Genomic DNA, 12,553 nt, shown 5'->3' with positions numbered 1-12,553 from the left:
GCAGCAACCCATCCTAAGGTCCCTTGGGCAGATGGCTGTGGTGGGATGATCTTTTCTGAATGTTTGTGTCCCCTCAGATCGTGTATTGAAATCCTAACTCCCAAGGTGGTGGTGCTAGGAGGTAGACCCTATGGGAGGTGAGCAAGTCACCAGCCTCAGACCTAGGAGAACAAGCTCCACCCTGGCCCTAGGAGGTGGTAAGTAACCCAGGGATGTAACATCCATTGTATTTCTGTGCCAGTGACTGGTTCAGGATTGCTGTTGAGCCACTGGGGAAGCTGTCTCCCTCATTCTCTCCCACCAGACTTGGAACTGAGAGGATGTAAGGCTAAGAAGCTGTAGGCATCATGCAGCCACGTGGATCCTGCAAATCAAGTCAACACAGGCAGAGAGCACAGTCATCTCTTTAGTAATTTACTTTAAAAATACGTGGGCATGAAGAATGCCTTGTGTGTGTTCAGGCTTACTAACTGGCATGTGAATACCCTCATCAGAAATCCCCTCTCCAGGAATTGCTTAAACCCTTTTCAATTTATCAGTGAAAAGAGTAATGTTGAAAGTCAGTGGGTGGCTAGAAAGAACATGCCCTCTTCTTTCCCCTTTACTTGAATACAGGGGTCCCGCAAGCCCGATGGCCATCCTTGGGACCAAAGCTCATGGGGCGCCAGGTCTGTGCTCTTTTGGTCCTGCACACCCCTTTCACAGAGGACAACATTGTGGGCTCCCCTCAGAGGGAATCTTTCATGCAAAGTGCTCACTGGAGAACCTGAAGACAGACTGGGCACCGCAGAGATTCTAAAAAAAGGTTCCACGATTAGTGTGTGTGTGCGCTAAGCACGTTTTTACACATTTGTCAAGTTCTGGTCCAAAATTTGCTTTCATAGTTGTACATTCCCTGACAGTGGGGCAGGGTTGTGGGAGGAGAGTCCCATTTACCTGAGCTGGTGATGCAGTTATTTCCATAAAATCCCACACTTGTGGAATGACCCACTTGTTCTCAGCAGCAGGGCTATGATAAAGAGATGGCGGAACATCAGGATCTGATGACATTCACTGAGCCCTGAATTCAACTGTGGACTTTCTCAATTCAGAGGCAGTACATTCTTTTCTTGCTTAGGCGACTTTGCTTTTTAACATCTGTGAAACAGAGAGAACTAACTGACCAGATTTTCCTTTTAATAGTACATACCATGACGCAGTAACAATGCAGACAAACAAAGCAGCACCTGTAGGTTTTAAATCATTCATGCGAAAAAGAAACAGAACACAGATGTGAACTATTTAATTCACTTCACTTTATTCTGGGATAGATAACAGATAACTCACAAACATACCAGTGGGACACTGAAAACTAAGGCCATTCTGTGACTTTTAAAACTCAGTGTTTTGCACATAATTATCTTTTAAAAAATGAATTACCCAAACCAAGATTTTCTTCTAAAATAAAAATTTAAGATAGGTACAAGATAATGGGGCCATATCTAATCTGAAGGTCATCATTTAAGCCAAACCATTTCCATTTTCTACAGCACAAATAGCAGCGCTGAGCCAGCCAGGGCCTCGGCAGCCGGCGCTCCGCCCCATGTGCTCTAACCGTTGTGTGGCAGTGACGGCGACTGCGTTCAGAGGCCGTCTCTCTCCCAGGGAGTAGCAAAAAGAGATTTTGCCTCAGCAACATTGTGTAGAATTCTCGGAACAAGGAAAGGAAAGGGACCTGTAACTAAGGCACTGAAAACACATTATTTATATAAAGAAATGTAAACAATTTAACACCGAGAGGCTCCGTCCACTGGACGTGTGCACAGGGGTATGGAGGTCAGGGCCAGAGCTTGACCAGGGTCACATGGGAACCTGTCTTTCTACAGAGGTCCTGGCTACCCAATGTGATTTTTGACACAGTACTGCCGAAGTGACTAGTTTCAAAGGGACTGAAGTGTAAGGTGTTACTTCCCTCTACTGTGAGTTTTACTAGCCTAACATGAAAGAACTTTACTGAGAGTCTTAAATTATGGGTTCTTTCTAACATTTTTTTTTAGCTTTAGTTCTTACCATGTTCTTCTAACGAGTTTTAAAATTACAGTAGAACCTCTGTAGGTTGACCACCCAAGGAACTGGGTCTAATGTACTGATAGGTACACGTGGTGCATGTTCGGTTTGTAAAAATCAGGTCAACTTATGAAGGTGGTCAATGTAGGGAGGCGGTCAGCCGTGGAGGTTCTACTGTACTTTATTTGGCTTGTGTTATCAATGACACCTGCTGTAAGAACTTGTTAATCAGTGCCTCTGCTTGCAGGTTCATATTTTAAGTAGAAGGGTTCATGGCATAAATAAATTATATTCACTTTAATAAGAACCTTTCAGGATAAATTTAACAACTGACATATAGCTCTGGAAGCATTTCAAAGTCTTTTGAGCTTACCTTCAAAGGACTGAAAGGGGATAAGGAGGAATTGTGTGTGGCCAGAGTACTGAACTGGGATGGTGTGGAAGGGATAATTCCTGAGGCCAATCATATTATTGAAGCTAATTAATTTATACTTGACAGTAAGCAACAATTGTTCTAAGTTCCAATCATTAACTGTATAGTTCTTTTAAATCTTTTAAATAAAAGAAGAAAAAGGCTTTAACACAGTTAAATGTGTAGGAAAACACAAATAATTACCAATTTTTAAAAAGCCTTATTAAAAAAAATCTAAAAGGCACTTTTGGAGTTACTATTTCTAATTCTGCAAGCAAGTCTATATGAATTTTGGGTAGGTAATAGAAAGTTTTTATTTTATCTTAAACATGGTTTTTATGATTAGAAGAAACATTTTTAAAAAGAAAAAGAGATTGTCCCTTTTAAAGAAAGTTAAAGAGGACATGTAGTTAATGGAAGTTGTATCTTGGATGATAAACCAGGCAGATTTGTGGGGAGGGCAGATGAGCTCTGTCACCAACAATTATGGGGTAACAAGCATAGCTTTTCTCTTTTGTCCATGACAAATGCAATCCTGATTGTTAAACTATTTGTGTTTCCAAATATAACCAAAGCAAGTCTTTAAAAAACTCAAATTAGAAACCTCTTTTATGGAGGGCGAAAAAAAAAGTTGGCTTTTTTTGGTTTAAGCCAAAAAAACAAAAACAAAACCCTACCAAATAAATTAAACCCCCCCAAACCACAAGTTAAACAGCGAAGTCTGGAGCAGATGTGCATAATACTAATCAGTAGCTCCAGAAGGATTAGAAACAGCTTTGGGGGACCAGTTAAACATGGGTGGTGACTTTCAGCAGAGCCACCAGTTAATGCTCTTCCAATAAAAATGATGTGTCAACAATGTTCGGCCTCAACCAGAGCTTTCTCACAGAATCTGCTGGCAAAGTTCAGCTCACGATGTGTTTACCTTTCACGGCAATGCATGACTCAATTATTGGGTAGGTCACTGTCAAGCAAAAATGAGATGTAATTAAAGAGAAAGCATTCGGGCTGAAGAGAACATCGTGCAGTAAGTAGCTTTTGAGGCTGGTTCAGTGCAGAAGCAAACCTGGCAGATCTGCTGACCGCTAAAGACTTTTAACTGCCTCACATCTTCTGCACTCTGACCGGCATCACTATTACATGACAAAAAAGGAGTGCAAGGCTCCAGTAGGGTCAAACAAAAATGACATGTTTCTTTTGCTTCAGGAGGAGACTGGTGGTACTGGTGTGCTGGATTTTTCCACTGACTCCAAGTGACAGGAATATTTAGGCAATTGGTCAAAAGTGGGTTTAAATATTATTATAGAAAGAGGAAATCTATGATTAAGAAGACCCATTGCTATCATTAAAAAGGATTTATTTTTGCATTTTCATCTTGGTTGTAAGAGTAAAATCTGTCATGGCTACAGGGTTGACTAATTTAGGACAAACCATGGCTGCCCTGTCTGCTGGCATTTTTGTTGTTTTAATGGCATGTAGAAAACACAACCTTCTTTTTTTGGTAGGCTGTAAAAAATCTTTCAAAGACAGTTTCTGACTGCAATAACAGAATGTTCTTCTAAGTGTTCTTTAAAAAAAGTAGTGACTTCACATTATGCCATTGTTATTTTTAATGCAGAAAAAGCTAAACCTGCCATCAACTTGTAAGAAAACCATCACTAAACATGCAAGACTGAGCATGAGTGCAGAATTTGAACTATATCAATTCTTATCTTTTAAAATTCAAATCATGGTTTCAAAGTGGAGAGCCTGGGACTGCTCCCTGAGGCATGTCCAGGTCTTATCTTTCACAAGATAAAAGGGCACGGTGGTCTTCTGACATCTTGGTCAGCATAAAATTCTATAAATAATGAAGGGTTTCCTATCAAAATGTTTGATCAGCTTAAGAACAAGGGAGTTCCAATTTCTGATTTTAAGGAAGGATGACATGGGTCTGATTGGCATATGAAGGAGTGTGCCAAGGGAGGGAGCCTGGGAGCCACCTGCCCGGGTACCTGGAGGAACAGGGCTCACCTCCATAGGTGACCTGGGCAGTCAAGTAACAGCACGTGGTCTGGGCCAGTGCTCACGAATGGATTCCGTATCTGCTGTGATCTAGGAAGTCTGTTAGAAAACAGAAGTGGGCCTTTGAGAAAAACTGTGTGTTCCTTGTCTCATGACAGCCTGAAGATTGTTTAATAATAATCTGGCCCGAGTTATCCTTCCCTGCTAAATACACAGTATTGAAATTACATTCAGAGATTAAAAAAAAAAAATCGTAGCAATATTTTCCCCACAAAATTAAGTGCAAAATATCTTTAACAAATAATGACGGTAGTAAGAAATATTTGACATAGTCATGCAAAAATGCATCTCAGTTTACGAAGGCTTAGAACATTTCCAAAATGTTCCCTAAGTTTTTACATTATGAACATTATAATCTTAATTATTTTTCTTTGCATTTAAATGTGGCTGTTTGTGTAAAAAACGGTAACATGCAAGTTCTAGGATTTCCAGGCCACCAAATAGTCTTTCCTGTACCACAAAGATCACAATGGTGATTATAAAATACCATCGAACCAGACTGTATAAATATATGAGGAAGCACATTGCAGGGCTGAACAGGGTCCAATAGAGTATAGAGAGCAATTTGACCACAAAGACCCTGAGCTCAGACTTGCAAGGTGGAATCACACTCTGGCCAGTAAAGTAGAAATTCTTCTCCCCTTGATAGAAGGAACGCAGCCTCTCTTCTTTCTCTTCCCATCGCTTGTGGCACCAGAGCTGAAGGTCCTCCTTAGATGCTGGGAGGGTGTCTATAGGATATCGGTGGACGTGAAAGTGGATTTCCCTGGGAAAGTCTCCCTGGAGAAGGTGCTTCTCTGACTGAGGAATGTTGTGGGGATATGCAACAGTGATGTCATGGACAGCATCAAGGTTCTTACCTAGGTTTGGGAAAGATAAAAATATTAGTGATGATCAATTCAGTGGCAATGCTGACTCACACTATAAGGCAGAACTAAACGCACTGAAAAACCAGGACAGAGTGAACCATGGTGAACAAACAAGGGCTATAAATACTGGTGCTCCTGGGCACTTGGGTCAATATTTACTAGTCATGTTTAGTTTTATTTCCTGCTTGCTAATTACAAGACCTTTAGAAAGAAATTATCTTCATTCATAGGAACAGTAATCTGACATTCTAGAACTAAATGGTTAAGTTGAATTTGAAATGGGAATTAAAGAATACTGGATAGCCCCTTTAATACCAACAGAATTCACATCTTTGATACCTCCTATTAATATACCCCCCTCTCCAAATACAACACAAATCTCACTTTTAACTCAATGTTACTATGATAGCTACTGGAAAGAAAAATTCAGAATCCGCTTCAGTGGTCAGAAACACATGAAAACTTCCACATGATTTTTTTTTTTTTTAAACCTATCAACTTGAACTGCAAGTGAGGCCCTGACCTGGTATACTATCCTCCTTAGCAATTTAACTCGAAGGTTAAGTGTTTTTAGCAGTCATATGCAAGATGCTGGAGAAAGAGTCATGTAAGACATGGTCCTTAACCTCACTCAAGATGCTAAGGGGAAATAGACACGCACAATGCCCTAAACAGACCCTCTGGAGAAACAGAAGGGGCTAATAAAGGAGGGTGGGAGGTGGGAGGTAGGGTGGTAGCCGAGGGAATGTTCCAGCAAAGAGCACAGCGGGGACGGGGACGCTAACAGTAGGCTGGGGGCACGTGGGACAGGCCCTCATGCTATCTCACTTTAGAATTCAAACTGTTCCGTAGGTGGTTAAGAAGCATCTTAAGTGGTGGAGAACCATCTAAGGGTTTTAAACCAAAAGGACTCAAATCTTTCATTTTAGCAAAGATTACCCTGGTGGCAGTGACAAGAATGGTTTGAAGAGGACCATAGGCAAAGGAGGTTGGGAGAGCAATGTGATGACTACTACATGGTAAAATACAGCAGGCAAGAAATGAAGAGGAATTAGGGGCCAGAAGAAGTGACTTGTCCAAAAAAGTTACAAGGAAGAACTCAGGTGATGCTGATCAATTGGATTGGGAGAATAAGGAGCAGTAAATCTGGGTTTTGGCTCTGGGTGCTGAGTAGAGATTAGATATAGAATTAGATCTGCAAGGAACGGTGGGGATCACGTCATGAACCCTGTGTACAATGCCAAGTAGTTGGTGTGCAAGGGCACACTGTGTGTGGGAGCACAGACTCTGAATGTTGATCTCTTCCGTACTGGGTTATCTTCAGCAAGAGACTTTTGATGAGAACTTTGATTTTTTATGGAACTATACGATGTTGACAAAACTAATTTGATGACAAGAATGAGAACAGACGTCATTTACTGAGTGCAAAGGAGCAAAACGAATTTTCTGGGTGGCAAATATTCTAGATCAAGGTGTGGACTACATGGTGCTTATACTCATTAGAATCACCAAACTATACATTTAAGCTGTGTGCATTACACTCTATTTAAATTTTACTTCAATAGTAATAACAAAGATATGAAGTAACTCCCCCACCTTATCCCCTCATGTCTACCCTTTCCACTGAACCAATTAGATTATATTCACTTTTTAAAAATGAATCCTTATCAAGTTCATGGACTTGTGAGTATAACAAAACAAAAGAAAACAAAACAATGCTTTAAGTCTCCTGTAAATACTTATCAGTACCTATTACTCTGTAATTTAGTTTAGGGTAAGGACAAGGTTTCAATTTGGTTTCATTGGGCAGGGCACCATGGCTTATATCTGTAGTCCCAGCCTTTGGGAGGCCAAGGCAGGAGGATCACTTGAGACCAATAGTTTGAGACCAACCTGGGCAACATAGCAAGACTCTGTCTCTACAAAATTTTTTTTTTTTAAGAAATTAGCTACGTTTGGTGGTGTGTGCCTATAGTCCCAGGTACTTAGAAGGCTGAGGCAGGAGGATCACTTGAGCCCAGGAGTTACAGTGAGCTATAATGGCGCCACTGTACTATAGCCTCAGTGACAGAATGAGACCCTGTTTGAAAAACAAACAAAAAAACCCAAAATAAAATAATCACAAATTGGTTTCATAAACTGGTTTCACATCTGTCTTATAAAGTAATTAGTACTTAAGAAGAGCTATGTTATATATAAAAAATGAAAATACCTCTGTGAGCAGGCTTACATTCAAAATTGGAGGGAGCCCTTCTAGAATACTGTCTATTATTAATCTGAGGGTAGAGGAGGTACAAACGAAATACTCGTGGGAAGGAAGCTTCAGTGGAGCTGTAACTGAATAAAGACTAAGCCGGACCTGTTTGCCTCCAAAGGAGAGAAATGGCCCAGTGGTTACAAGCCACAGGAAAAAGAGATAATGGACTCACCATTTGAGAAGGGGCTGGTTGACCACTTGTCTGGCATGACACAGGAGGAATTTATATGCCAGAAAGTGGATTGTCTGATCAAGCATCCAAAAAAGAAGACCCACTCTTTTACTGACAGACTGAGCATGGTACATCCCCTAAAGTCTTACCTGTAACTCACTTACATTGAAAATCATGCAATCTTCTGTCTAGTGTTAACCACTTCTATACTACTTCCTAGGAGGTGCCTTTTCCTTGACTAGACAGTGCAAGCTAAGTTTATTATTTTAGAGCATCCTCCACCTATAGACACGCGAGCCCATGACTTCTGCCTGCCACCCACAACCGCAATCCTTATTCTAGTTACCTTATCTCAATGCCATGTGGCCTTCTCCCACTTTCCCACACGATGGAGAAAATAAGATGGCTTTACCGCCTGTCACTTATGTTAATTACATTCACATTTCATTGACTTTCAGAGCTCCTCTGCATCAGTATTTCCACTGCCACTTTCTCAACTGCCAAAACCCTTCTCAACTAACGTGACTGGTTGGCATCAGCGTCACCATTCACCACAGCCGTGGCTAAACCTTTCCCCCAAAGAGCACTTTCTCTCTCAATCCTCAGTCAGTACCACTGTCACATTTCTTCTTAAAATCCTATGAACAGTGTATTCATCTGTCCCAGCCTTTCTCTTACAGGTGGTTTCTGATCCTTAATGAGCAAATAGTCCTGAATGTTAAAAAAATGCCAAAATGTTAAGAAAAGTTTCTTAGTAGTAGTGATAAGAAACTGACCCGCCCTTGCTGTCTCCCTGCCTCTTGACAACTATAGTAAGGGTGTGTGCTTGTGTGTCCCAGACACGTGTCTCTGGGATTATAATGTTCTGTATATGTAGCAAGTTTTGAGACAATGATGGCACCACTGGCAGAAATTGTCCTAAGAATTCTATATGAAAATTGAGTACATAGGATTCATGCTTCTCCATTCTTGTGATGCTTTACTAAGAATAATGTCTTCCACTTCCTGTTAACAATTTAGTGAGCTAATGAACAATGAGCTCTTTGCACAGTACTAGGCACATAGTAAGTTCTTAAATGTTAATATCTACAAATTCTGTAATTCAGTTAATGAGACTGGCTTGGTCCAAGGTATTTTTTTCAACATGGGTTCTGCAAATTCTTGGTTTTGAAAGAACTATAACAATCTCAGGGTGGAGGGAATTCACCTTATAAACAAGGCAATATTCTGTAAGTCTCTTACAAATGGATTGTTTGAAATCTAGAATTTGGAAGGATATAACTCACCATAATTAAAATATTATCTTTTGTATTATCAACAAGTTAAGAGCAAGACTGTATAATATTAGAAACTATAAATACAAAGTGAAGAAGGGAACGGGGTGGGGAGAGACAGCTCTGACTCTGTCCTAGCATTCTTTTTATTTTCCTTAAGCAACACAGAGACTCAGAAATGTGTTAACTCCAAAGCAAGAGAGAAGGAAATGGAGAAAACACTTTTATACTTAGAGAAACATTCAACTGTCTTGACAATTTTAAACCTTAATATGTACTAGGTAAATAAGGGTCTCCAGGTAGCACAAGGCCACATGTAACTCTGTACTGCCTGTGTATGAGAGCCAAATTCTATGCAGGTAGAACTTCTCATCTCACTCTATCAAGACCTCCTGGCCCCTAGCCCACAGAGCCAGCACCCAGAGACAAGTAAGCTTCCTCCTACAGGAACAGGTTAAGCATGGCTTGTGAGGTTGAGCCGTGTGACATGGATGGAGCTGGAACATATTCTTCTTAGCAAAGTATCTCAGGAATGGAAGAAAAAGTATACAATGTACTCAGCCCTACTATGAAGCTAAATTATAGCTTTCACATGAAGGCTATAACCCAACTATAGTACAAGAGTATGAGGAAAGGGCCAAGGAAGGGGAAGGGAGGGGGGAGGTTAGGATGGAGGGAGGGTAATGGGTGGGGCCACACCTACCGTGCATCTTAGAATGGATACAGGTGAAACTTAGTAAAGGCAGAATACAAATGTCTACATACAATAACTAAGAAAATGCCATGAAGGCTATGTTGAACAATTTGATGAGAATATTTCAGATTGTATATGAAACCAGCACATTGTACCCCTTGATTGCACTAATGCACACAGCTATGATTTAACAATAAAAAAGAAAGAAAGTGACAAAAATGAAATGGACAGTCAAATGCTGAGATGTGCTTTTATAAACAATTTATAATAGGGGTAAAATAATGTAATACATATTAAGGAAAAAAAGTACCTGCCATTGAAAAGGATTTAAACTGCCTTTAAATCTTTTGGTAAAACAACATACTTTTATTTATTTATTTATTTTTGGAAGCTCTGCTCAGGACACCACAGCCTAGGCTGTCTGCAAAGGCCTTCAGGAGTCCTAACAACAGACTTTTAAATATGCAAATTAGGATGACTGCCATGAGTAAAAGCCATTTTTACAAGATCTCGTTACTTTTTAGATATCTTAAATTACAAATCCTTTATGGGGGCAAGACATGATTGCAAGAGGGACTTTACCTAACAATTGCAATCAGTGTAACTGGCTTATTGTACCCTCAATGAATCCCCAACAATAAAAAAAAAAAAAAAAAAAAAAATTACAAATCCTATTGCTATTTATCCACTTGCTATCTGCTACATAGGGCATAGAAATTGGGTTTGTTCTATTTGAGATACTGTATCTACCAGAAAGTTTCATATTTAATATTATTTTATAAAGCTAGCACTCTGTTGGAACAACCACACTCACTTGAGCCCAAAGTTTATTTCTTTTCCTCCATGTAAGAACATAGCATTTGCATAATATTTTAAATCTTAATTTTTAGCCTCACATCCAGACTGAGGGAACTTTGAATCCTTTATTCATGTTTAAGTGAGCAACATAAGCTTGAAAACTATGCCTGGATTTTGTAAATGGTAATGCCCAGAAGGGAGTGTCTCTGAGCATATCAAGTCGAGCCCATGGTTATTAGAAGAGCCCTATCCTGCATGAAAAACTCACTGGGAATGGGAGAGAGCCAGACCCTTATATATTGCACATTTAAAACAAAAGAATTGAAAGAAGCTTTTGTAGTTTCTAAATGAATGTTAAGAGTGAAGAAATCATGGTTTGCCTATGCCCACTACAGCATCAGATTGAATTATATAGTTCAATGTTAGAATAACACAAATTTAAGTTTTTTTTTTAACCCAGTGATCTTTAACAGAGCTCATAACTGACATTTTTCTTTTCTTTCCCCATCCCATAATCAAATATATATATACAGAATATACAAACATATAATTTATTTTAGAATAGATTTTAACACTTGGCTTAAAAAATTAAAACATAAATCTATTTTATATCTGTCCAATCTAAATCCATAAATCTAACTATATATCTTAAGAAGTTTTAGATAAAATAGATCAATGTGTAAGATGCATTTGTGTTAAAAGAAAGTGCTGAGGTTGCTGATTTTATACAGTTTTTTTTAGATTAAAAAAAAAAATTCACTCCAAGGATAAGAGTTGGATTTAGTAACTAAGCAATCATTCATTGTGCATTTTGACAATGACATGTAACAGTTCATGGCTAGTAATAAAGCTTGACAAATTGGCACTAGTTGGTATGTGGTCTTGAATGAAAGGATTCTGATACACTTAGACTAAAAATACCAATAAATAAAACATCTTTCAGCTTCAAAATGAAAAGCTATTCATGAACCACTTAAAACCAATTGGTTTTAAAGCTCAAAGAATACCATTTTCTTTGTTAGAGGAGATATCATTGTTTCCTCTAAGAAGCATTATTGATTTTTCCTTCAGCATAAGTTGGGCTTGGCTTCTGGTCCTGCCTCTTATTAGCAATATGACCTTGGAAGGTTTACATAAGTTTTGTCTGCAAACGTAGAAAACCCTCATAGAGTTGTATAAGACAAGGGCTGTAAGGTGCTTGGAAAAGGGCCTGGAACGTAGCATGTACTCAGATTCTTTTAGTATTTTCATTAACATTCCTGTAGAAGAGTTCACTCCTCTCCTACAGGTACAGAAGTAAAGCTGTTCAGAGGACAAACTCTGGCTCTGGGGGTGGGCCTAACTTATCTCCTGGTGCACATTACTCTCCAGCCCTATGAACTCATTCCTTAGACAGTTTAAGCTAATCAGAGACATTAAATCCTGCCATAGCATTCAGAATTATAATTAGAAGCTGATGATCTGTGCTCTCAGATCACTGGCTACTTGCCATCTTTTTATTTTTTTTGGGGGGGGGGGGCTAAGTCAAAGGTAGTATCAATCTTTTTCTAAGTAAGAAACATCTTGGGCTTAAGAATTAATCTTCACCTGAAAAGGTGAAACCAACAATGATATCACTCTGAATAATCTTGCTTATGCAACCTGGATTTGGTTCTTTACAGATAGAAATATGAAAACATGTCTCTGAAACTATCTTAAATCTAGTGAGCTTTTTGTGTTTTGTACAAATGGTAAACATCTCTCTTCCAATGAACACTGGTTCTCTGGATTTTTAAAACAAGTTTAATTGTCTAGACAGAATAAAAACATCGATATGTTCCAAAATTTGACAACATCAGTGCATTAACAGATCATTAATGAAGTATCTCAGGAATGGAAAAACAAATGCCACATGTACTTACTAAGTGAATGAGTTTAGCTCCACTCAGGAGCTAAATGGAGGGTATACTGGTCATACAGGGTAGTAT

The 12,553-nt window shown here is 39.2% G+C and overlaps 1 protein-coding gene across 9 annotated transcripts in view; it reads right to left on the bottom strand.

The window, feature by feature from the left end:
* Nucleotides 1-1,281: 1,281 nt before the first annotated feature.
* LCLAT1 (lysocardiolipin acyltransferase 1) overlaps nucleotides 1,282-12,553 on the bottom strand; it is a 217,116-nt gene continuing 205,844 nt past the window's right edge. For all 9 annotated transcript variants that reach the window (XM_053589206.1, XM_053589203.1, XM_053589202.1 and 6 more), the window contains one exon: nucleotides 1,282-5,382. In XM_053589206.1, coding sequence (XP_053445181.1) covers nucleotides 4,880-5,382 — 503 coding nt within the window. In that variant the 3' untranslated portion in view covers nucleotides 1,282-4,879. The remainder of the gene's footprint in view (nucleotides 5,383-12,553) is intronic.

Source organism: Nycticebus coucang, chromosome 4 (assembly GCF_027406575.1).
Source record: "Nycticebus coucang isolate mNycCou1 chromosome 4, mNycCou1.pri, whole genome shotgun sequence".
In the NCBI taxonomy this organism is placed as follows: domain Eukaryota; kingdom Metazoa; phylum Chordata; class Mammalia; order Primates; family Lorisidae; genus Nycticebus; species Nycticebus coucang.
Note: the sequence above shows the minus strand (reverse complement) of the source record. Positions and strands in the feature narration are given on the sequence as shown.